Below are 27,419 nucleotides of genomic sequence, written 5' to 3' on the forward strand. Positions count from 1 at the left end.
CAAAAAACTGTATGTAGTGTGTCCTGGGAAGAACCCAACAACTATGATTAAAGGGATAGAAAATAGGTCCTTTGAGGCAAGTTTAAGGAATTGAGTTTGTTTATTCTGGAAAGGAGATGGTAAAGGAGTCACTTAACTATCTTCAAGTACATGAAGGGTTATTACAAGGAGGATACCCCAGTGTTGTTCTCCAAATGCACAGAGGACCAAAAGAGGAAATCGACTTACTTCATTTAAAGAAAATTGTGTTAAACACTAAAATTGACTATCAAGGGATGTCATGGAATCTCATTTTTGAAAATATTTAGAAAGAGCAGCAGCAGATGGTTATTTGCTGGAAGGTTTACATGTTTGACCTCATGAAAGTAACAGGCAGGATTGTAGACCTTTGCAGCCTTTTCACCCATGATAGGATTTTTTCGTATTTGTGGTAGCTCACCACGTCTATGCCAGGTATCTTACAAAAAGTTCTGTAACTCTTTTGTGACAGGGAATCCTGTTGGTATATGATATTACAAATTATCAAAGCTTTGAGAATTTAGAAGATTGGTATTCTGTGGTGAAGAAAGTGAGCGAGGAGTCAGAGACTCAGCCGCTGGTTGCCTTGGTGGGCAATAAAAGTAAGTCATTAATGCTTCTTTCTGTATCGTTGTTTATCTGCCTATCCTTTAGTCTTTACAAATTTATTTAGTCTAAACAAATTTTGATGTGTAGAAACATAAAAGATACAGCTTTCCTGGAGTAAGTAAATTGCTTGAAGAGAAAGTTTGCATGGATGTATACGATCTTTTCAGTGACAGTTCTGATGCTTGATCTCACTGCCCTGCTGCTTTGGCCGATTCCCGTTAAGGTAAGTTCTGTTCTGACAGTGTGTGTTTTGGCTTCCTGTGGTCTAAGGAAGCAGCACGGACTATTAAGAACAGCAACACAGCTGCAGATTTTATGATATTGCACTGCAGCTTCAGCTCTGCCCCAGAGATTTTGAGAGAGAGATTTCATTAAATGATCACCCGTTGTAGGGAAGAGAGCAGCGTCGGGTGGAGTTTTGGGTGTGTGGTTCCTTGCTCCTGTTTCTCGCAAACGTCTCTCTAAATTTTGAGATTAGTTCTAAAGTACAGATAATTTCTTGTGTTGTTTTGTTTTTTGAGAAAGAGTGTATTGGGGGAGGAGTCGTGCGTGGTGAAAAGGGTGGATAATTTTTGAGATCTGTCAGCTGGGCTATTATATACAGCATATAAAATTATAAGGCTGAATTTTGTACAGGACTGTTGGTTCATAGTCCTGCAGTGCAGTTACCTGGAAAAGGAGACCTTAATAAGGGTTTTTAAATATATAAAATATTATAATATGACCTAATCTTCTACAACTATTTGAGGTCACAAAAAGAGAAAATTAATTTAAATTATACCATGGAGGATTTAGGTCAGGAAGAGTTTCCTGACTACAAGCGTTGTTAAACCAATACCCAAGTATACTACCAAGAGAATTATCTTCTCCAAAGGTCTTTAAAAGTATAGTGCGTTTTTTTGGTCTGTAATTATTTAGGAAATAGTACTTCCTGAAGGACTAAACCAAGATTTCTTCATTATGTGGTTTTGCACACTTAGATGAACATTTAATAAATCCAAGCCTTACTTTAAAACCATTACAAAACAGGTGTGGATATCATTTCTCTGAAGAGTTAAAAATACAAATTTTATAATAGTGTCTAGAAAAATAGTATTACATATCATGAAATGGATGCCTTGGGTACAGTTTTTTTTTAAGTTTTAGGTGAATTTTACTTTTCTGTTCTGTAAATAATTCTAATTGAGTGAATCTGATGCTTTTCAATTCATTGAAATTCCCCTTTAGAAATCATAAGTTTTGGTGACCTTACCTTCTATTTCTGAGTGCAGCTTTTCATTTTAGGAGACCCATCCTCCCTCCCTCCCTCCCTCCCTCCCTTCCTTCCTTCCTTCCTTCCTTCCTTCCTTCCTTTCTTTTAATGTTTGTTTATTTTTGAGAGAGACAGACAGACAGAAACACAGAATCTGAAGCAGGCTCCAGGCTCTGAGCTGTCAGCACAGGGCTCGATGTGAGGCTCAAACTCATGGATCCTGAGATCATGACCTGAGCTGAAGTCGGACGATTAACCGACTGAGCCACCCAGGCGCCCCTAAAATTGTTTGTGTTTTTATGAAAATATAGTAAACAGAAATTTGGACTGAAGATTGAGGATACTCTTAGGTAAGGATGAATTACAGGTTTATTTTTACTAAAAATTGTGTTTTATTATGTTTAAATATAAAGAGTAACTAGAGTAGGTTAATGAAGTAGCCAGTAGAGGAAGAGATTTGCTTTAATGAAATAGAATTAGTAATGACTAAACTATTTCAGTGTATAATACTTAAAACAAATTTATTTTTCCATATTCTGAAAGGCTGTAAGACACTAGTTAGTGATTTTTTTTTGTAGTATAGAAGACTTTAAATGAAGTATTGAGTCATGGTTAAGATCATAGGACTTTGAATTTAGAGACTGCTTTTACAAGGCCAGGTTTTTTCACTTAACAGCAGTGTGACATCAGATAGGTTACTTTATATCTTTATACCTCAGTTTCCTCATCTGCAGGTAAAGATAGTAGTTTCTGTCTGATAAGGTTAAAGATTAAGTGAGATTTACATGGCAAGTGCTTAGCATGAGGTCTGTATACTGTAAATGCTCAGTAACTATTATCATCATTATTATTATTAATCATAATAGCCTTTAAAAAACACTGACTATAGCTTCAATTTGAGTGATCACAAATTACAAATTAGTACAGCTGAAACAGACATCTTACAAAAGTGGCCTGGAGAAATGGTTCCTAGAGAATTCCTTTGTCACTATCTTATGCCTCATTTATTTCTTAAAAAAATTTTTTTTTAAGTTTATGTATTTTAAGAAAGAGAGGCAAACAGGGTGGGGGCAGAGAGAGAATCCCCAGCACTCTGCACTGAAAGTGCAGAGCCCGACGTGGAACTTGAACTCACGAACCGTGAGATCATGACCTGAGCCAAAATTAAGAGTCTGATACTTAACCGATTGAGCCACCCAGGCGCCCCCCCTCCTTTTTTTTTTTTTTTTAGATTGATACTTCTTGTACCATAAGATGGGTAGGGCGATTCAGTTCAGCAAACACTCTTGAGTGCCATTTATGTGTATTCAGTTAGTCATTGTTAATTTGCACAAAGTTTCAGCTAGAGTGCTTTTAAGTAGTGAAAGGGCCTGTTAACCTTACTCTTAGTTTTTTGAGGTTGTTTTTTTTTTTCTTTTTTCTTTTTTTTTTTTTTTTTTTTAAGCTGACTTCAAGTTTTCTAAAAACTTGACTGCCTTTCTTTTGCTCTGTTTGGTTGTTGGGATTAATAAATACAATTATGTCCAAATCTTCATGGAAGGCCCTACTTTTTCCTAGCAAGGTAAATATAAATTCCTGCTAGGTCTTTTCCAAAATGGGAAAGAGGGTAAGTCAGCTGTTTATTCTGTGTATTTTACAGAAGTTCTCTGTTGAAGTTTGATCGTGTCTGTAGCCCGATGTGGGGGGAGATGACTGATAGGCACCTGGAAACAATTGTATTACCATCTAAAGGCAATTTCTGCAATTCACAGAGCCATCTTTACCAGGTCTGATACCTGGTTTCCTGGTTTTGAAAGTCTTGGTCTCCCACTTGACCAGAGCCTATACACTGCAGAACCTGGGGGTTTTCCATTCATGTCCACTTTATGGGCTTATTACAGGTGCACCTGGCCATGGCCTAACACTGCACCATCACCTCTCACACGAATACTGCAGTAGCTTCCTAACTGTCCCTACTGCTTCTAGCTTTGCTCTCGTACTATCCAGTTCTCTAATGGCAAATCATGGTATGCCTCTTCTAGTGCTTTCTCATCACACCTAAAATGAAACCTAAACTCTTCATCCAGGTTTACCAGACACTAGGTGATCTGGCTCCTACCTGCCTCTTAGACTTCGTCTGTGTGTTTCCTTGCCCACTCTGTGCTAAGACACACTTGTATTTTTTCCTCTACTTTAACATTCCAAGTTAATTTGTATCATAGGGTTTCTTCTGCTTGAAATACTTTTCTCTTCTGGTCTTTACTTGATTGGCTCCATTTTATCATTTGGATCACATCTTAGGTGTCATCTCCTCAGAGTTGCTTTTCTTGACCACTCAGTGTAAACGAGCCATGTAGTCCCTTTTTCTCAGGACATTCTGTCTCACTTCTCTGTGTCACCTCAGTGCCACCTGATGTTTCTTGTTTGTTTCCTGTCTGTCTTTCCCTGCTAAAATCTAAGCTCAATGAAGCATAGGGACCTCATCGCTTAGAATAGTGCCTGAATGAATGAATACTGAATGAATGAATAAAAGCCTTTTCATGAAGCCTCTGTTGGAATTAGAAGTGTTTATGGCCTGGGATGTGTTATTAAGGGCAAATGGTTTTCTTAATGAGGAAAAATACATACGTAGATACAGGGAATCTATTAGATGGCCTTCAGGCCCGGCTGGCCTACTGAATTCCACTTTGGTGAATAATGTCAGAGAGTTTCTTAGGAAATATTCTGAAGTTATATTATGCTGGATTATGTTCAAGATAAAATGTCATAGATTTTATATCATGATTTTAGGTTAAATAAATACAAAAGAATTAAGAATTTTGCTTTTTCCTAAAGTGACCTTTATGTAATGATAGAAAACCTACACTTTTGACTTTTTATTTATTTTTAATTTTTTTGTTTAATTTCAAAAACCATCTGCATTGGAGTAACAGTTTTCATGTTTCTTTCAGTGTTTCAGGGAAGGTTCACATTGAAATTAAATGAACATTCAGGAATATTCATTTGTTTTTGAATTAATTTTAAATTCAATCCATGTTGTTATAAGCACATGGCATTTTAATTTGTCATTTTGTTATTTTCTATCTTTAAGCTGTTATGTTTTCCTACTATCTGATCCATCAGCTAGTTTCTCCCCTGACTAGCTAACATTCTCGGTTGGATAGATTGTAAACAGAAATTAACAGGGGTTGCATAGAAGCTGCCCTCTTCCTGATTTATAGTTTCTTAGTCAGTGGAGGGGTGGTGGTTATCAGTAACTTGTATTGAGGGTAGGAATTATCACGCTCCAAGATAGAGTGGATAGATGAATGATTTCTGCTCTTAAAGATATTAACCAGATCCTTTCCCAAATAAAGACTAATAACTCAGATTTTTAAACAATCTTCATGACAGATGAGGGCATCGAGAAGAGTGCATCAACACTAATTAACAATGTTGAGTGTATATTCTTCTTAACAGTGATTGATTGTTCTTGGAGTACTATCTCTGCCCAGGAAGTGATGTGTTACACTGCGAGGTTCAAAGGTCACATTTTAATGTACTCTGTAGTTGTGTTCCCTGAACTCAATGGAAATGTATTAGTAAAACAAGTACATTTCAGGTTGGAAAATTTAACTGATACCCTCAATAAAATTATGACAATTTTTTTAAAGATTATTTTTAGTGATAGAGGAGTGCGAAGAAATGGTTATGCATCCGGCTTGAAAAGTTTCATGGGAATTTACATGAAAGTGCTTGCCTATACTGTGACTTTTTGAGTCTTCAAAAATCCTTATTTTATCTGGAGAGTAGAAATAGGAAACTGTGAGGTAGGTGACATTTACTCTGATTCCTAAGTTGAAGAGTTCGTATCAACTTCTGTAAAATTTACCATCTACAGTATTATAACAAAGTGAACGAGTGATTCATTATTATCAGTTTGCTTAAGAGAATTTGTAATTTATAAAGCATGAATCAAAACTCTTGAAGATTTGAAAAATTCATTCTGTTTATACATTGTGAATTAAAACATTCCACCTCTTTGCCCATTTGTTTTAATACTTTTTTGTTCTGGGAATAGTAATCCCAAAGTATCAGATCCAAGTGTCTTTTTCAGATGGACTTTATATTTTTGTTTCTATTGCTTCTTCTTTTTTTTTTCCTCTCTCTTTATATGTACATTTGTTTAACTAGAGCTATGGTTATTTGCTAGTAGGTGCTGATAGCATCTGATTCTGATAGTGACAGCATCAGTATTTTGTGTACTGAGAGTGAGCAGGGAAGGGGCAGAGAGAGGGAGAGAGAGAATCCCTGTGTTGACAGCCCGTTGCCTGACACAGGGCTTGATCTAACAAACTGTGAGATGATGACCTAAGCTGAAATCAAGAGTTGGATGCTTAACCAACTGAGACACCCAGGCGCCCCTAATACATGCTCTTAAAACTATTCTTTTACATGATACTTCACACTTCTGAACTTTCAGAACATTTTGATAGTATTTCCAGTTTAATTGGTGGAGTTGTTTCCTCAAATGCATAAGCTTGCATTCAGACTGGTATTAGGACTGGTAATTATTGGGGAACAAAGTGTCAGATGAGTGCTTTTTCATAATACTAATCAAAAATCATTTTCACCTGACAATTGTTGCAGTGCTGTTACTATGTCATTTCAGAGTAACTTTTTTTTAGATAGTCTACTTCAAACCATTTGACAGTATTGTAATTTCCTTAGCTTGAGAAGTATTAAGATTTCTGTGGTTTTGCTTTGTTTGGGGCAATTATGTAAGCATTGTATATGTTATAACAATCGGTTTATATGATTTCTGTCCATCTCTTGTCATGATAGAGTTTATTAAATGCTAAAGAAAGGATCATCCACTTTACTTTTTATTTCTTTTATGATGAATCTCTGATTTTAAAAATTAGAAGACATAAAATATTAAACTTAATTTTAATCTATTAAAAGTTAAAAAATATATAGCATTGTAAAATGTATAAATTAAACTTTTATTGGTATAAAAACAGATTTTGTGAAAAGATTTAAAATTTTCATTAATGTAATTTAAGTCCCTTTACTAATTTAAATTTATTTGCAGTGATTGAGGAACAAATCCAATACAGATTAAAGGAACATTTATAGGGAGGATCAGAAAACTTTAGCTTCTGTGCTAGGGCTGTCATTTTATCTGGTTATGTCACCTTGGGCAGTTTACCTAATCACTTAGGATCATCCTCATGTATAAAATGAAGGATTATACTCGGTAATCATAAGCACCTTCCATTCCTAAAATACAATGACCCAAACATGTCCAGTAATAAGTCTGCTTAATTGAACATATTTACTGCCATATATATTTTTTTATAATTTGTTTAATGTTTATTTATTTTGAGAGAGAGAACACTCACATACAAGCGAGCAGAAGCGAGGCACAGAGAAAGAGAGAGAGGGAGAGAGAGAGAATCCCAAGCAGGCCCTCCCACTTGTTAGTGCAGAGCCCAATGTGGGGCTTGAACTCATGAACCATGAGATCATGACCTGATCCGAAATGAAGAGTAGGATGCTTAATCGACTGAGCCACCCGGGCATCCCTGCCATATAATTTTTTTTTTAAATGTTTATTTATTTTTGAGACAGAGAGAGACAGAGCGTGAACGGGGGAGGGTCAGAGAGAGAGGGAGACACAGAATCTGAAGCAGGCTCCAGGCTCAGAGACATCAGCCCAGAGCCCGATGCGGGGCTCGAACTCACGGACTGCGAGATCATGACCTGAGCTGAAGTTGGACACTGAACCGACTGAGCCACCCAGGTGCCCCCCTGCCATATAATTTTAAGAGAGTTTAATTTTAACTTTATGTGTATTGTAAACACTGTCTTCTTATCTTTGCAGAGATGGTTTCTTAGGTCATTTTATTCACTTGTTAGATTATTAAGCATCTATTTTCTTGATACATGGATAAGTGCCCATACCTAATAATAACAATAATAAATCTAGCTAAGATTTATTGACTTCTTACTACTTGCCAAGCACATCCTGGAACTATGGTCAACTTTGGAGTGTTTTGGGGGCTCTAAAAATAGCATTTCTTCTTAATTTAAAATTGTTCTTGAAGTTAGATTTAATTATTTTTTATATTCTATGACATTTTCTCAAATTTCACATGAATGTGTAGTTTTGCAGTATAAATAGAGCAATTCAGCATGTATTTCCTTTTTTTTGCTTTCTTATGTCTTCTTTCATTCATTTCATTTAAAAGTTAGTGATTGAGCCCATACCTGTCTAGGTGTTAGGGATACAGAAATGAAGAGACAAACTTTTTTGCCCTCATCTAGCCTGGTTCCAGTAGAAGAAGATAGTAAATAAGTAAATCAGAAAATATATAATATGTTAAATGATGGTAAGTTTTGCATAGACAAAGCAGGAAAGGGAGAAAAAGGAAGACTTGGAAGAGGGTGTTAAAATTTTAAATATGGTAGCAAGGAAAGTTTGAGAAGATGACATTTGAACAAAGAGATAAAGGAAGAGACAGTGCCATGTAGATATTTGGATGAAGAGTTTCCACGGCTCCTGGGTGGCTCATTTGGTTGGGTGTCCGACTTTGGCTCAGGTAATGATCTCATGGCTCTTGAGTTCGAGCCCCGCGTCAGGCTCTGTGCTGAAAACTTGGAGCCTGGAGCTTGCTTCAGATTCTGTGTCTCCCTCTTTCTCTGCTCCTCCCCTGCTCACGTTCTCTCTCTCTCTCTCTCTCTCTCATTCTCTCTCTCTCTCAAAAAAAAAAATAAATAAACTTAAAAAAAAAAAAGATTTTTCCAAGTAGGAGGAAGAGTAGGAACAGAGCCCTGAGGTAGTATTTTGTTTTTGATTTTGTTTTTTCTCCGTAGGAGCTATAAAGAGGGGTGTGTGTGTGTGTGTGTGTGTGTGTGTGTGTGTGTGTGTGTGTGTAGGTAGGTAGCAATTAGTAGGGAATAGTCAGCAAAAGAATAGTGTGGGACATGAAACTAGATATAAAGAGGGAAGGATCTAGGAAGAGGACAAATCAGGAACAGCTGTGTAGGCCATTGTCAGGGCTTCAACTTTTACTGTGTGTGAGATGGAAACCCACTGAGGGATTTCAGCAGAGTGAAGTGATTTAACTTGAAAGGATCACTGCAGTTCTTGTTTTGAGAATTTACTACAGTGGGTAAGAATGGAAACAAAGTAAACAGATAGGAGACTGGACATATTTCAGGTGAGAAGTAATGGTGGCATAGACTAGGGTTACAGCAGTGCAAGTGGTGGAGAAAATGAGTTGGTTTCTGGATGTATTTTGAAGGGACAGGTGATGGACTTTCTCATAGGTTGGCTGTGGAGTAGAGGAGAGGAGGCAAGATAATGCCAAGAGTTTTGGCCTAGGCATTTGGAATGCTGAAGTTCAGGTTACTGACGTCAGAAATTGAGTGCAGGAAGAACAGATTTGGGTGAGGATCTCAAGTTTCCTTTTGGACATGTTAAGTGTGAGGTACTTCTATTAAGCATCTCTGTGGAGCTACTTAATAGGTAGTTGGATATATGAGTCCGGAGTTCAGAGGCAAGAGAAGGTCTAGAGATAAAAGTCTGGGAGTCAACAGCATATTGATGATATTTAAATCCTTGAGACTGGATGAACTTTACATAGGAGTGAGTATAAAAAGGGAAGAATTACAGAGATTAATCCTTGGGTTACAGCCATGTTTTAAAGCTTGGGGAAATAAAGAGAGATCAGCAAAGGAATTGGCATGTGGCTAGTGGAGGTACGAGGAAAGTCTGAGAGTGAAGTATCCTGGAAGCCACATGTGAAGGTGTTTTAAGAAGGGAGTGATCAACAGGTGAGCTCTAAGAATGGTTATTAGATTAAGCACGCCGAGGTGATTGGTGATCACCTTGGCAAATGGATTCATCGGAGTGGTGGGGGTGAGAGCTGAAGTATAGTGAGTTGGGGAGAGAAAGGAAGACAATGAATTGTAGACGATGAATAGAAGCAACATGTATATGTAATGCCAGTCTACAAGGGAATTGACACATGGGGTAGCAGCTGGAGGGAATGTGGGTCCGAACTCTTTGGTGTTGTTTTTAAAGGATGGGAGAGATGACAGCATGTTTTGTGTTTATGGGAGGAGAGAGACAGACACGGAGGTATGTGTGCAAACACTTGATGATTAAGCGCGTCTTACGTCGTCTTTTGTTGTTTTAGCACTGATTCTATTTTTAGATATAATTTTGAATGAGTCAGCTCCACTCCTTAATCTTTAGTCTATTGCACTGATTCTGATTTAGTGAAAAAGTAGAACATGAGGGGTTTGTGAGGACTTTCCCAAATCTTAAACTTATCTTAGAGGGTTGAGAGACATGAACAAATAGAAGTAGGACAGAATGCTAGGTAGTTTCTTGCTTGATTTTAATAATTATTAGCTATTTCTTGCTTTTTAAACTCTGAGATTCTTCTGAAAAAGTCACCTTTTTTTCGAATACACATTTCCCCCCCTACCCCTTTGCAGTTATCCAGGTGTTCTGTAATTGAAGCTCCATGAAGGCAGAGACTGCTTTGTTCACGGCTGTCTCTCTAGCATCTATCTAGCTTAGTCCCCGAACACCCGAAGTGCTCAGTAGATACTTGTTATGAATGACTTGAAAAGTATTCATTCTCTACCTCAGTGAAGAACGGAACTATGGACTTTTTGAGATGATAAAGTGAAAATAATACTGTTCTTCTAGCTTTTGTGTAATGCTGAGCCCAGGTTTTTGAATCAGAAGAGGAGTTTAGTAATGACAGGTTCATTTCATGCTTATGAGTCACTATCACATCAGACCAGGCAAGACACCTGCTACGTTACACATGTAGTTCTTTTGAAAACCAAACTCCTAACTTTAATTAATCTCTTAATTTTCACACAAAATTTTAGTTTAAAAAAGGTGAGAAATTGTATTTTCCCTTATAGATATTTACTTTATAGTGCGTTCTGGCACGTTAATATTGTCCATACAGTGGTTAAGGGCACAGACTTCTAAGTAAGACCACTTAAGTTCAGATATGGGCTCACTTATTAATTGTTGACCATGGTAAGGTACTCACTTCTTTGTGGCTCGATTTTCTCATCTGTTAAGTGGGAATAATTTACAGGGAGGTTGTTGCAAGACTTATTTATATAAGGCTCCCAGAACCAATGCCTGTATGTAACAGGTGCTATGTGTGTTAGTTGTCATTATTGTGTCTCCCACTGTGTCCTCAAATTCTGTCTTCTAATTATGGATAATGGGAGGAAGTATTGCTAAGTACATATAATTTTTTACTTTAAGGATTTGAAAGTCAAGACCATGAAAAATCATGTGAAATGTCTCTGAAATACATAGTGATTAAAATTTCAGTTATAATTAATATTTGGAAGCCAGTCTTCATTTAGCTTCTATTTTAGAAATACATTTTTCTGAAAAATTATTTAAACTCGGTGGAGGTGATACGATTTTGATATCTAATCTCAATGGTGAAAGCTGGTGTATAGTTGCCATGAATTTTATCTCAAGTTTATTTTGCTATGTAGACATATGTCTAATAAAAAAAAAGATGCTGCATAAACCATCGTTTGAGTTTCAATGTGCTTCTGTTTTTGGTGGAGGTATAAATGTTATTTCTGGCCGTGTCCTTCATACTTAGCTCTTCTTACAACAAATGGAAAGGCCTTAATTGTACCTAAGGGAATAGTTAATCCACAGTGGACATATGGTGGACAAAAGCCGAGTCTAGTGAATGAAATAAAATTATAAATGGTAAACATGTGAATGCTTGCAAAGTCTGGCAGCCATGAAGGATGGAGTATTGTTTGAGATTAGCAAATTTGTGTGCAGCATAATAATTCTTTTCTTGACATGTTTGGATTGTACAGGTTTATAGAAATTCGATTAAAAGATTCTTATATATAAAGCATATTTGTCTCTTTTATTGTTCATTAAGCTTTGTGATATGACTTTGGTGTCAACAATAGAGGCTGATGATCTCACATTTTTGGAAAGTTACTGCTCTTTTGATTGGGGGCAGTTAATTAGCATTAACCCAGAACAGCTCTTGGGCTTTATGGATTTGAGCATTATATGTGGTTGCACTGCTCCAGCAAAAGGTTAAGTATTAATGGAAAACGGTCACAGCCCTTTTACTTAAAGAAAACATGTTACTTGTACGTTTTCTTTTGATTTTACTTTTACAGTTACATTGAATGTCTTCATTCATTTAGCCATCCATAAAGCAAATATTGTTGCACACGCAGTGGATAATAAGTCTTTTTAGGACTACTTGTGTGGTATGTCACAGATCATTAACTGCAAGTAACCACCTGACTTGAGGGAAGCCTGGAAGCATCATTATAGTGAAATAAGCTTTTATTTAGGTATCACTGCAGCACATTGATTTATTGAAATGTCACCAGTTGCTACTGTGAAAATATATTCTCATTATCATTCAGGGAAGGGTAGAGATTAACTGCTGTAGACTGTAAAAGAGATATATTGCTGACAATGAAAAAAATAAAAAATGAAAAAAATGTGGTCTGTATTTGATCTGATAATTACTTTTAAAGAAGTAATTAGGTAATTAGGCTAAATTAGGTGATTCTTTAGGATGCTTTCAAGTCTGTGTGTGCTTCTACATATGTTTTGCTTTCTCCCTAATTTGAAATACCTTTAAGTTAAGCAACATAGAAAGGCAGCAGCAAACTTCATTATAACAGTCCATAAAGTAGTAAGTTCTTTCTGTGAGCACATGGCTGCTTTCTAGGCAAATATATCATGGATCCTACTTTCAGGAACTTTCAGGTCTTGTTGTGGAAGTGAGATTAACATAAAAAGTACAAAGGAAAGACAACATATAATTTGGTACTGTCGTATCAGTGGGAGGGAAAAATTGCCACCTAAGGATTAAGAGGAATGTGTAACTCATACTGAGTCTTTGCAAAAGTAGTAGGGTTTGGATATATAAATGGAAGGACTGAAATTCAGGCAAAATGTTAACATTTTAAGATAAAGTGTAGTTAGGGAGAATTTGACAGAGTCTTGAATCCTTAATTATTTGATTCATTTAGTAGAGTCTATGCCAGGTATTTACTATTTTTCAAAGCAGTATAAGCTATGTGTCAATTTGATTTTATTTGGGCTTTATTATTTAAATTATAGTAAAAATTACATTATAGGTTTTGGCATTTTGCTGCCATACACACACACACACACACACACACAGTGCTTAGGTGGGTAGCTTACTGTTCCTTTTGGACTAATGCTGAGTTGTTTAAATATAGTGATGGTATGGTGTTCCCTTTTATAGAACATTTGTTATGTGCCAGGCATTCATGCGAAGTGATATCCCTTTATGACTGAGGAAGCAATCTCAGAGACGGTAGATTGGTTGTTGTTAGATAGCTAGTAGGAGGTGGAGCTGAGAGTTGAACTCAGCTGTTTTCCTCTTGAAGACCTTCACTCCTTTCCATTTTGTTACAGCTGTTTTGAGCCAATTCAAGGATATCTATCCATATGGAACTTAATGTTGGCTCTTTTGCAATTAAATAAAAAAAACACTAAAGAAACATATGTATACGTATACCATAACACGAAAAGCTGGTAGAAAGTTAACTTTTGCTTTAGGGATGTGGAATTTACTATTTCTAAAGCCCTGCTGCACCCAAAACAATTCAGCTTCTTGGGAAGGATGTCCAGAGCCCTTTTACACACTTATATCTCCAAAGAACTCATTTTAGTTTCTTGAAATAGGAGTTCTATTTCTTTATTTTGTTTTTGTTTCCATGCTAAGAAAATCTAAATAACTGAAAAATATTAGAGCCTGGGTTAATTTGGCAGGGTTGCCATAATGAAGTACATCGGACTGGGTGGTTTAAGCAACAGAAACTTACTTCTTCACAGTTCTGGAGACTACAAGTCCAGAATCAAGGTTTCCTTTTGAGACCTGTCTCCTTGGCTTGCAGCTGGCTGGCAGTCATCTCCCTTTATCTTCACACGTTCTTGCCTCTGTGCACTTCTGTTTCTTAGTCTCCTGTAAGGACATCAGTCAGAGTGGAGTAGGGTCCATCCGTAGGACCTTGATTTTACCTTCTTACTTTACAGGCTCTATCTCCGAACAGAATCACATTCTGAGGAACAAGAGAATTAGAACTTGAACATATGAATTCATGGGGATGGGGGTGACACAGTTAAGCCCCAAACAGAACCATTATGTTTAATATGTTGGAAGTAAATCTCAAAGAATTATAGAAGTTGAAACTAGAAGAATCTAGAACTTTTTAAATTTTGTTATTTTACTTACTAATGAGAAAACCAAAATTAGAGCTCTTTTAGAAACATGAAAATTAGTGGGAATTAAATTTACAAATTACCTTTGAATATTTAGTATATAAAAATGTGGTTTATTGTGGTGATGAATCAGATTATTTAAATAACTTTTTTTTTTTGGTATTAGGAGAATCAAATGCACATACTTTGCAAATTAAGGAAGAATACTTCTAAAAGTAAATGGTGCCCTCCCTCTTTTTTTCTGTTCCAGTACTTCTAAAAATATAATGGAAGCCAAAGGAAGGGTGATAGTGAATTGATTTACAGAAATACAGTATTACATATGACTTTTAGAAACATATTTAACATTCAAATGTACTTTTTGTTTTTTTTAATGAGTATGTAGGTTTAATTACAGAAGCTTGGTTATTTTACCTCTTTTTGAACTAATGCTTTTCTATGGATTTCTCAAATTTAATAAATGTGTAATATGGAACTATAAATTTTAAATAATTTTTGGCAGATGATGAGGTACAAATGAACTATACAAGAAGCTACTGGGTACTTACTAAAATTTGTAACTGTGTTTTTAAGAAGTACTTCGTATTATAATCTATCAGTTTCTATATGATCAAAGATTCTGATGTTGATCCCTCCCCTCCCCTCTCCTCTCCTCTCCTCTCTTCCAGTGTAATGTGTAGTGTTGTATAACTGTCAGGGGTACAGTATAGCAGTTCATCCATTAGTGCCCATATATTACTCAGTCCCCATCAGGGTACGTGTACGCTTAATCCCCTTTACCTATTTCACCACCCCCTCCCGCATCTACCTCTCCTCTAGTAACCCTCTGTTTGTTCTCTATAGTGAGGAGTCTATTTTTTTGGCTTGTCTCTTGTTTGTTTGTTTGTTTTGTTTCTTAAGTTCCACATATGAGTAAAATCACGGAATTTTCTTTCTTTGGCTTATTTCATTAAGCCATCTGTATAGACCCACCCATGTTGTTGCAAATGGGAAGGTTTCATTCTTCTTAATGGCTGAATTATTTATGTATGTGTGTATACACACACACACACACACACACACACACACACACACACCCACCCACCCACCACATGTTCTTTATCCATATTCATCTATCAGTGGGCATTTAGGCTGCTTCCGTAATTTGGTTATTATAAATAATGCTGCAGTAAACATAGAGGTACATATATCTCTTCAAATTAGTGTTTTTATATTCTTTGGGTAAATATCCAGTAGTATGACTATTGGATCATGGGGTAGTTCTATTTTTAATTTTTCAAGGAACCTCCATACTGTCTTTCACAGTGGCTACACCAGTTTGCATTCCCACCAGCAGTGCACAGGGGTTCCTTTTTCTCCACATCCTCACCAACAATTGTTTCCTGTGTTTTATATTTTAGCTATGTGTGATATCTCATGTGGTTTTGATTTGCATTTCCCTGATCACAAGTGATGTTGAGCATCTTTTCATATATCTGTTAGTCATCTGGATATCTTCTTTGGAGGAATGTCTGTTCATGTCCTCTGCCCATTGTTTAATTGGATATTTGGGTTTTGGCTGTTGAGTTGTAAAAGTTCTTTTTTTTTTTTTTTTTTTAAAGTTTATTTATTTTGAGAAAGAGACAGTGAGTGGCGGAGGGACAAAGAGGGAGAGAGAATCCCAAGCAGCCTCCCTGCTGCTAGCGTAGAGCCCAATGTAGGGCTCAGTCCCACGAACCATAAGATCATGACCTGAGCTGAAATCGAGTCAGATGCGTAAGCAAGTGAGACACCCCTAGTTGTTTAAGTTCTTTGTATATTTTGAATGCTAATCCTCTATCGGATATGTCATTTGTAAATATCCTCTCCCATTCGGTATGTCATCTTTTGGTTTTAGTTAGCTTTTTATTTTGATGTAGTCCCAATAGTTTATTTGCTTTTGTTTCCCTTGCCTCAGGAGACATATCTGGAAAGATGTTATTATGGCCGATGTCAGAGAAATACCTGCCTGTGGTCTCTTCTAGGAATTTTATGGTTTCAGGTCTCACATTTAGGTCCTTAATCCATTTTGAGGGTGTGTGTGTGTGTGTGTGTGTGTGTGTGTGTGGTGTAAGAAAGTGGTTCAGTTTCATTCTTTTGCACATAGCTGTCCAGTTTTCCCAACGATATTTGTTGAAGGAACAGTAGTTGTTTTTTCAAGTAAATCATCACAGAAAACATTTTCTGGTGCAATAAAGGCAGTCATGGCACACTTGATGTAATCAGTTGTGCTCTGTATTAGAAATAATTTAGTAATAATAAGGCAGATCTATGTATGTAATATATGATAACTATATAATGTGCTATATGTCTATATAAAGTATTACCTTGTATTCTGATTGGCTTTCTAAAGAGAGAGAGAAATGAGTGGAGATTCAGTAAGTGCTTTGGGAATTGTGCATACATAACTGTGTTTGATGGCATTATTCATCGCATATTGTATTGGAAAAAATTTGAGGATTAAAAGAGGCTCTGGGAGTCTTGTATGCACGATTTAAAGTTTTGTTGTCCATGTATTAGTTCAGATTGTTAAAATAGGAATCAAAACACCTCTTATTAGTCCAAGAGACCATATAGTATCTTATGCTTTTATAGTTTTTTTCCCTTTTATTGTTTTAAGATGCTGTAGTTTTAGGATCTTTTTTTTTTGTTGTTGTTTTGAGATATAATTCATATACCATAAGATTTGCCATTTTAAAGCATATAGTTTTTAGAATATCTACTAGGTTATGCAACCATTGTCACTATCGAATTTCAGAACATTTCTGTTACCCCAAAAAAGAAACTCTTTGCCCTTTTCCCTTCTTCCCCCTTCCATTCCTAGCCCCTGGCAAGTACTAATCAACTTTCCATCTCTGTGGGTTTGCTTATTCTGGGTATTTCTTATAAATGAATCATGAAATATGTGGCCTTTGTTTCTGGGTTTTTCACTTAATGATGACGTTTTCATGGTACTCTGTTATAATGCGTATCACTACTTCATTTCTTTTTATGGTTGAAGAATATTGCTTTATATGGAGACACTTAACCACATTTTGTTTATTCATTTATCAGGTGATGGACACTGGCTTGTTTCTAAGTTTTGGCTATTATAAATAATGCTGTTATGAACATTTGTGCACAAGTTTTTGTGTAGACCTGTTTTTCATTTCTCTTGGGAAGATCCTTAGGAATGGAATTGTTGGGTCATATTTGAGGAAGTGTTTGAGGAATTGCCAAGCTACTTTTTACAGCAGCCGCCCCATTTTACACTTCTACCAGCCATGTGTGAGGGCTGCAGTTTCTCTACATCATTACCAGCACTTGTTATTATGCTCATTTTTTAATAGCCATCCTAGTGTGTTTTCTGAAATGATATTTCATTGTGGTTTTGATTTGCATTTCCCTAACGATTAATGATGTTAGGTATCTTTCAATGTACTTAATGTCTATTTGCAGATCTTCTTTGGAGAGGTACACATTCAGATCATTTGCCCATTTTTTAAATTGGGCTAACTTTAAAAAAATTATTTCTTTAAATTTAAGTGAGTTAACATACAGTGTAGTCTTGGCTTCAGGAGTAGGACCCAGTGAGTCATCACTTCCGTATAACACCAGGTGCTCAACTCAACAAGTGCCCTCCTTAATGCCCATCACCCATTTAGCCCATCCCCCCACCTGTATCCCCTTCAGCAACCCCCGGTTTGTTCTCTATATTTAAGAGTCTCTTATGGTTTGCCTCCCTCTCTGTTTTATCTAATTTTTCTTTCCCTTCCCCTATGTTCATCTGTTTTGTTTCTTAAATTCCACATATGGGTGAAACCATATATTTGTTTTTCTCTGACTTATTTCACTTAGCATAATGCACTCTAGTTCCAGCCACATTGCTGCATATGGCAAGATTTCATTCTTTTTGATCACCAAGTAGTATTCCATTTGTTTATTTATTTATTTATTTGTGTGTGTATGTATATATTTATGTATTTACGTGTATATATAAATTTGTATGTATATATTTATGTGTATGTATATTTATGTATTTATGCGTGTATGTTATATATTATAATTATATATAATATATTCACATACATATATACACATAAATATATATTCACACACATATATACACATATATATTCACATACATATATACACATAAATACATAAATATTTACATACACACAAATATTATATCACCTTCTTTATTCATCAGTCAGTGGATATTTGGGCTCCTTCCATAATTTGGCTATTGTTGGTAGTGCTGCTGTAAACATTGGGGTTGCATGTTCCCCTTGAATCAGCATTTTTGTATCCTTTGGATAAATACCTAGTAGTGCAGTTCTTGGGTCATAGGGTAGCCCTGGTTTTAATCTTTTGAGGAATCTCCATACTGTTTTCCAGAATGGCTCTACCAGTTTGCATTCCCACCAATAGTGCAAAAGGGTTCCCCTATCTCTGCATTCTCGCCAACATCTGTTGTTTCCTGAATTGTTAATGTTAGCCATTCTGGCAGGTGTGAGGTGGTATCTCATCGTGGTTTTGATTTGTATTTCCCTGATGATGAGTGATGTTGAGCATCTTTTTATGTGTCTGTTAGCCATCTGGATGTCTTCTTTGGAAAAGTGTCTATTCATGCCTTCTGCCTATTTCTTTACTGGGTTGTTTGTTTTTTGCGTATTGTGTTTAAGTTCTTTATAGATTTTGGATGCTATCCCTTTCTCTGATGTTTCATTTGCAAATATCTTCTCCCATTCCATCTGTTTGCCTTTTAGTTTTGCTGGTTGTTTCCTTTGCTGTGCAGAAGCTTTTTATCTTGATGGGGTCCTGATAGTTCACTTCTGCTTTTATTTTCCCTTGCCTCTGGGGACATGTCTAGCAAGAAGTTGCTGCGGTTGACTTTTTATTATTGAGTTGTTAGTGTCCTTTATATGATATTATACCCTTATCAGATACATGATTTGTAAATATCTTCTTTGATTCTGCAGATTACCTTTTATTTTCTTGTTAATGCCATTTGATACACAGAAGTTTTAAACTTTGATGAATCTGTTTTATCTTTTTTCCCCCCCTTTGGTTGCTTACACTTTAGGTGTTATATCTAAGCAATTGTTGCCCTATCCAGGGTCATGAAGATTTATATCTATGCTTTCTTTTAAGAGTTTTATAGTTTTAACTCTGTAGGTTAGGTGTTTCATCCGTTTTGAATAAGTTTTTTTGTATTCTGTGAATAGGAGTCCAGGTCTATTCTTTTTTGCATATGTGTATGTCCCAGCATAGTTTGTTGGAAATACTCTTTCCCCATTGAATGGTCTTGGCACTTGTTACGGTCAATTGACTGAAGATGTATGAGTTTTTTTCTGGACTCTTATTTATATTTCATTGATCCGTATGTCTGTCCTTGTGCCAGTACCACATTGAGTTATTACTGCAGCTTTGTTTGAAATTAGGAAGTGTGATTCCTATTTTTTTTTCTTTTTCAAGATTGTTTTGACTATTCTGAGTTCCTTGCATTTCCATATGAATTTTAGGATTTACTTGTCATTTGCTACAAAGAAGTCAGCTGGAAATTAGGTACATATTGTGTTGAATCTGTAGGTCAGTTTGGGGAGTAATGCCATTTTAACCATAGTAAGTCTTCCAGTCCATGAAATTGGAAGTTTTTCATTTATTTAGTTTTTCTTTAATTTCTTTCAACAATGTTTTATAGTTTTCAGAGAGTAAAAATTATACTTCTTTTGTTAAATTTATTCCTAAGTATCTTATCCTTTTTAATGCTATTGTACTATTATAAGTAGAAATGTTTTCTTAATTTCATTTTTAGGTTGTTTATTGCCAGTGTATAGAAATGCGATGATTTTTGAATATTATATTCTACAGCCTTGCTGTGCTAGTTTATTATTTCTAATAGTTTTATGTGTGTGTGGATTCTTTAAGATTTTCAACACATAAGATCATGTCATCTCTAAGTGGAGATAGTTTTACTTTTTTTTCTTTCCAACGTGGATGCCTTTTAATTCCTTTTCTTGTCTAATTGCCCCAGCTAGAATTTCCATTGAACAGAAATGATGAGAGCAGATATCCCTGTTGTGTTTTTATCATGAAAGAGTGTTGGATTTTATGAAATGCTTTTTCTGTATCTGTTGAGACAATCATCTGTTTTTTTTGTTTGTTTTAGTTTTTGTGTTTCTGTATTCCAGTTTGATTATGAATAGCCTCAATGGACCTGTCTTTAGGTTACTCATTTTTCCTGCCTGCTGGAATCTGCTATTCTGTTGAATCTGCTATTTTATGACTTCAACTTCTCTAGTGAATTTTTCATTAGTGCTTATTAATTAACCCCATGATTTTTATCATTTCTGAATCTGTTTCTCTGACTGGCTTTTATCCTAGTATTGCTCAGATTTTCTTGTTTCTTTATATAAATACTTATTGGGCTTGGACAATTTTGAGTGCTGTATTTTATTACCTTCTTTTGTGCTTTGGTAGGCACTTAAATTTTTTGTAGCTTGAGTTTTTAAGCTTTGTTAGAGTCCCTGTACTCTAGGGCTAACTTAGTTCCATTCCTAAGGTGCTACCCTGTTGTGTTCTCTACTTAATGCCCTGGGTATTCAGTGAGTTCCATCCTCTGTAGTTGGTTGGAAGTTGAATATCTGCTAGATCTAGATCTGTGCATTCTGGCAATCTTTCTGGTTCTTCTTTGCCCAGCCTTATGGAATTTTGCCCTATACACATGTACCTTAGTCCAGAACAGGCTCAAAGAGACTCTCCTAAAGATTTCTGGACTTTTTCTCCTTGTAGAATTGTCCTTTTCGGTAGTCTGTTGCAGAGTCCCAGGTGCTTCTGCTGATTTGAACTGTGTTCCCAGTTTTCACTCGTCAGTGAGCTGATGGTGCTTACTTTAGTTCTCCCTTTCCTTTGTATGGTCCAGAAAGTCAAAGTGACTGTAAACTCACTTTATTTGTATCTCATCTCTCAGGGGTCATCCGGCCTGATGTTCAGTGTCTGCTGAATGTATTTTGTCCAATTTTCTAGTGGTTTATGGTAGGAGAAAATCTCGTCCCAAGTATTCTATCGTAACTGGAAGTAGTAGTACTTTAAGAAAGTCATCAAATATTTTATATCTTCAAAATGTTTTGTATTTTCAGATTTGTATATCAAATAAAACATAGATTATACTTACCAGTGTTTTATATTAGGTTTTTTTATGAAGAGAGTTTCAAGATTAAAAATAATTGGAGAAACTCAAAACTAGATCAGTTCAGGGGCACGTGGGTGGCTCAGTTGGTTAAGCATCCAGCTTCAGCTCAGGTTATGATCTCGCGGTTCATGAGTTCGAGCTCCACTTTGGACTCCCTGCTGTCAGCCTGTGAGCACAGAACCCACTTTAGATCCTGTCCCCGTCTCTCTGCCCCTCTTCCACTTGCACTCTCCCCACTTAAAAAAAAAAAATCAGTTCATTTCAGAATACCAATCTATAGGGAATTTCACTCATTTGGGTCATGAGGCTGAGCCATTTTCTTACACCGTACATACTTGATTTCATGGAAAGTAAAGAGAAAGACAGTGTTGATGATGATTAAAAAAACCACACAAACTGATGTTTTTTTTTTAAAGAAAGTGGCCTTGAAAATCAAAACCTCTGAAGTACATGTTGTTACCCATAGGGTAAAAATATTCTTGTTAGTGATACTCTTTAGAGTAAAGGTTACTAAGACTAATAGTTAAGTACTTTAAAGGTCAGCCAAATATTTTGACTAATACTATTGAATAACATGAGTATCATCTCAGCAGTGCAATATGGTAATATGCTTACTTAGCAAATATCTGTTAAGGGCCTGTTATGCCTAGGAATCACACTAAATACTGGGAATACAAGAAGATTAAGGTGTGGTCCCTATCCTTAAAGACCTGATAGTTTTCAAGATATGGTCATAAAATTACAAGGAAAGTTGGAATCATAAGGTTGGAAGTATGGACAGTCAGGGGAAGGTGGGATATTACGTGGAGATCAAGGTAAAGGATCAGTAGTATGTGAAGACTATGGAATAAAAAAGGCATAGATGTGGATGACATATCATTTGGGGTTTTATGGCATCACTTATGTTTTTTTCCTCATGGTTCTCATTGTATTGAGAACTCACTTCAGGTTCTCCTCCTCAGAGAGTCTTCCCCAAGGTTGCTTCTTAAATTGCACAGGATTCCTGTGAGATTAGGTGAGACCAGATGGTGACCTGAGGTGAAGAAGAGGATGAATTCTGCTCTGTCCTCTCTTCCCCATTAAGGCCTTTGCACTGAATCTTTGCGGAGTCTCCCAGGAATTTTTTCAAAAGATGGGAATGTCAAAGAGAGGGGCTCCAGGTTGAAACAGCAATCAGGGCAAATTTGTGTCCTCTTCAATTTGAACATTATCTCAAGTTTAAATCTCTAGAGAAAATAGATTTGATAGTAATATGATAGTCATGAAACTTAAGCCAAAGTTATCAGTGTGACATTTGAAATCAAATCTTGCCTTTAGCCTAAGTTTTAATTTCTTCTTTATTAAAAAAAAATATTTTAGTGTTTGCTTATTTTTGTGTGTGAGAGACAGAGAGAGAGAGAGGGAGAGAAGGAGGGACGGGGAGAGGGAGGAGACACAGAATCTGAAGCAGGCTCCAGGCTCCAAGCTGTCATTACAGACCCGATGCGGGGCTCAAACTCACAAACCATGAGATCATTACCTGAATCAAACTCAGACCCTTAATCGACTGAGTCACTCAGGTGCCCCAAATTCTTTTCTCTTTTATTTATTTCGCTACTGTAATACAAGTAGGTGTTGAGTGGGAATGGAAGGGGAAAGTAGTATCTCAAAGTGATAACATTATGAGGATAGTCATGTATGTATTGTTTAGAATTGATTCAGCTCCAGAGTATGACTATTGTACTGTTACGTTTTTCTTGCCACAGAACTTTGTATACATGTGGTAAATTAAAAAATCAAAACCCAGAAAACTTCCAGGATGTATTAAAGCCAGGAACTTTGCTAGAGGTTAGAAATTTCTATTGATTTGGGGCACCTGGACGGCTCAGTCAGTTAAGTGTCTGACTTTGGCTCAGGTTATGGTTTCACGGTGTGTGAGTTTGAGCCCTGCATTGGGCTCTCTACTGTCAGCCTGGAGCCTGCTTTGGATCCTCTGTCCCCCTCTCTCTCTGCCCCTCCCCTGCTCACTTTCTCTTTCTCTCTCTGTCTCTCTCAAAAGTTAATAAACTTAAATAAATCCTTAAGAAAAAGAAGTTTCTATTGATCCTCCTATAATGCCAAATTCAAGATCTTGAAAAAAATATATGTGGATCAAATTTGGCTTTCTCTAAGAATTCCTCCTGCTCAGTTGCCTGTGTATACACCCCCTGCAACCTCCACACCAACAGCTTTAATGTAGGATCTTGAGTGCTTTTCATATTGTTTTTAAGTTTGTTTATTTTGAGAGAGAGTGCAGTGAAGGATGGGCAGAGAGAGAGAGAGAGAGAGAGAGAGAGAGAGAGAGAGAAAATCTTAAGCAGGCCCCATGCTGTTAGCGCAGAGCCCGACACAGGAACTTGATCCCATGAACTGTGAAATCATGACCTGAGCCGAAATCAAAAGTCGGGCACTTAACCAACTGAGCCACCCAGGCACCCAGTCTTTAGTTTTAGTAATATCCACGGAAGCTTATTTAATTCCGGAATCAGTTGCCTGCTTACTGATACTCTTTTTTTTTTTTTTTTTTTAATATCATTAAGACTGATTTTTTTAGAGCAGTGTAAGTTAAGATTCACAGGAAAATTGAAGGGAAGGTACACGGCTAGCTTCTCCCATTTTTCACACTCCAGAGTGGTACATTTGTTACAGTTGATAAATCTACACTGAAACATCATAATCACTTAAAGTCCGTCGTTCCTCTGTGATTCATTCTTGGTATTATGCCTTCTTTGGGTTTGGAAAAATATGCAGTGACATTTGTCCATCATTATAGTGTTGTACAAAAGCCATATTGGAATCAACAAGTTTAGATTATTCTTCTGAGGAGTTTTAAGAAAGCAGAGAAATAGAAGTAGGGGATGCTGAAGAGTTTTAAAATTATTTTTGCTTTTGTTTTTTCAGATGGGAGAAATACGTTTGTATGCTGATAGAAATGAAGTAATAAGGTGGAACTGATGATGTAGGGGAGCGAGGTTACAATCGCTGGAGTGATGTCATTAGATGGTTGAAAAGGGGTAGGATTTAGGGTGCAAATGTTTGGCTTGAGGTATGAGCATGGACCGTTTATCAATTCATAGTAACAGGAGTATAGGCAATTTCTTATACCATGTTTGTGTGTGGAAGGTCTCGGCTGTTTCCAGTTTCTCAGTGAAATAGGAAGCATAGTCTTTGTTGTGGGTTAAACTGTTTCCTTCCAAAAAGGTATGTTGAAATCCCGACCTCCAGTACCTGTGACTGTGACCTTATGTAGAAATGGGATCTTTGCAGATGTAATCAAGTTAAGGTGAGTCACACTTTGATTAGAGTTAACTTTAAATCCAATGATGTATCCTTCTAAGGAGAGAGAAGTTTGGACAGAGACAAATGAGGAAGAAAGCCATGTGGAGGTGGACTCAGAGTTTGCAGCGATGCAGCCGCAAGCCAGGGAATGCCAAGGTTTGCTGGAAACTTCAAGAAGCTAGGAAGAGGCAAGGCACCGTTGTTCCCTGTAGCCTTCAGAAGGAGCACAGCCCTGCCAATACTTTGATTTCTGACCTCTAGCTTCCAGAATTGCGAGAGAATGAATTTCTGTTGTGTTAATATAAGCCACCTAGTTTATGATACGTTGTTAATGGCAGCTCCTGGAAACGACCAGCCTTTGACTGATGGGGAGAATGGAAGAAGCCCTGAGGTTTTGATTTCTTCTGGGTGTCTCTTAACTTTTCTTTCTTTGACCTAAGACTTCATATGATGTCAGGCTGCCTTGACATTTTCATTGGCTGGTGGGTAGAATGTTTCTCTCCACTTTTAACGGACAAGGCATCTCTTCAGGATTCTCGGCTTCACACTAGAGTCTTGGTACTAGTTTTCTCTCCGTTTGCATCTCCAAGCACATGAGTTTTCTTCTGGGCAGGTTTTAGAAAAGCTGACTGCAGCACTTAGAAAGGATGGAATCTCCCTTCCCCTCCTGGTGGGCTAATGTAGAATTAGTTTAGAGTCAGTTAAAAGACTGATTTTATTATTTTATTTTTTTAGCATTCTGTTATAAAAATTTTTAAACACAGAGAAGTTGAGAGAAGTTTTCAGTAAACACTTGTATACTTACTGTCTAGAGCAAGGGTTAGTAAAATTGAAAAAAAAAAATTTTGGGGGGAGAGAGAGAGAGAGAGACAGAATGTGAGTGGGGGAGGGGTAGAGAGAGAGGGAGACACAGAAGTCAAAGCAGGCTCCAGGCTCTGAGCTGTCAGCACAGAACCCACATGGGGCTTGAACTCATGAACTGTGAGATCATGACCTGAGCTGAAGTCGGACATTTAACCACCTGAGCCACCCAGGTGCCCCAAACTTTTTTTTTTTAAAGATCCAGATAGGGGCACCTGGGTGACTCAGTTTGGTTAAGCCTCCGAATTCAGCTCAGGTCATGATCTCACAGTTTGTGGGTTTGGGCCCTGCATCAGGCTCTATGCTGACAGCTCAGGGTCTGGAACCTGCTTCCGATTCTGTGTCTCCCTCTCTCTCTGCCCCTCCCCTGGTTGAGCTCTGTCCCTTTCTCTCTTTCTCAAAAATAAATAAACATTAAAAAAATTAAAAAAAGGAAAAGATCCAGATAGTAGATATTTTAGCCTTTGCAAGCCATGCAGTGTTTGTTACAAGTGTTCAACTGGCCCATTGTAGGGCAAAACCAGCCACGGACGATATGTAAATGAATGTGTGTGGTTGTGTTCCAATCAAACCTTATAGATGCTGAAATTTGTATTTCATACTTCACATTCATGTCATGAGTTATTCATTTATTTTCAACCTTTAAAAAATGTACGACCATGTTATTAGCTCATGGGCCATAACATAAACAGGTGGCAGACCACATGCGGCCCACCAGCTATAGTTTACTGACCCCTGATGTAGAGTTTACAATGACTGTCTTGCTGGTTTTGCTTTACCACATATCTGTCCATCTGTCCATCCCTCTATCAGTCTAGCAGTTTAGCTACATTTTGATGCATTGCAAAATAAGTTGCAGACGGTGCTCTTTAAACCTAAACATTTCATTGTATATATCATTACTTAAAGTTCCTTTTTTTTTTTTTTTTTTTGGTGGTGAGATTTAATGACAGTGAAATGAAAAAAATTTCAAGTACCATTTGTTGCTTTTGACAGTTCACGCACCTGTAAAACCTAAATCCTTATCAAATACAGGATGTTACTATCCCAGATGAGCCCGGTCTTCCTCACTGACCTCCACACCCCGCTGCAGCCATCGTCTCTACCATGATGCAGAAATGAAAGAAGCAGAATTAGTAGCAGCAGCACCCAGAAGGCAAACAGGAAGAGACTGGAGATGAGAAGGACAGGATGCTTGCATGTTTTATTTTTTGCATTGTTCTTCATTTTTTTTTATTGACTCTTTCTTGAGAGCCAATAGCTCTGTGGCCTCACATTCATGTTTTTGATTCCTTACGATCTATAGATGCTTGCTTCTTCCTATTTAAATGTCTAGATAGAATTGAATGGTATTGGTAGCTGATCCGGGTTTTAAAATGTATGATGAAAGCCAATTTGGATTTTCTTAGCAGTTGTTATGAATGTGAGGACAGATCTCAGGGCTTGCAGTATATTTCACCCTGAACATAGCGTATTGGTAGGATGTTGAAAGGTCAGGCTTAATTTAATTTAGATATACAGGCAAGCAGTAGCTGAGACACCCCCCGTCCATTTTGAAGTTGAGGAATTGAATTTCTTTGCACCGATTTACCACTGATTTCCCAATCTGTATAGCTGTCTTTCACTCTTTATATCTTTGTAAAATTTGAGGTTATGTGGAGTTACTGATCTGTTTTCTCTCTCTGGTGGTCACCTTGGCTGACCTGAAAATGTTCCCCCAAATTTCCTTCCGTGTTTTGTTTTGGATAGTACTGGTTACATTTTGCACAGGAAGTGACAGGCATGCTGCATGCTTTTTGTCTCTCGTAGGGTCGGTGCTGAGTACCAGGCACTGTGTCAGCTCTCTTACAGTGTAGTGTCCCTGATTTGTTTGCTCACGTTGTAGGTATAGGATTGCACATGGTTTTCTTTCTTTCTCTCTCTCTCTT

The 27,419-nt window shown here is 36.9% G+C and overlaps 1 protein-coding gene across 9 annotated transcripts in view; it reads left to right on the plus strand.

Annotated features, from left to right (window-relative positions):
- The window catches only part of RAB28 (RAB28, member RAS oncogene family), a 113,940-nt gene that overhangs the window by 21,698 nt on the left and 64,823 nt on the right, over window positions 1-27,419 (plus strand). For all 9 annotated transcript variants that reach the window (XR_008296416.1, XM_053217565.1, XM_027037044.2 and 6 more), the window contains exon 4: window positions 491-620. Coding sequence is in view for 8 of the 9 variants with exons in the window: in XM_053217565.1 (XP_053073540.1) it covers window positions 491-620 (130 nt within the window). In the remaining variant the exon portion in view is untranslated. The remainder of the gene's footprint in view (window positions 1-490; window positions 621-27,419) is intronic.

The sequence above is a fragment of the Acinonyx jubatus genome, chromosome B1 (genome assembly GCF_027475565.1).
Source record: "Acinonyx jubatus isolate Ajub_Pintada_27869175 chromosome B1, VMU_Ajub_asm_v1.0, whole genome shotgun sequence".
NCBI classification, from domain to species: domain Eukaryota; kingdom Metazoa; phylum Chordata; class Mammalia; order Carnivora; family Felidae; genus Acinonyx; species Acinonyx jubatus.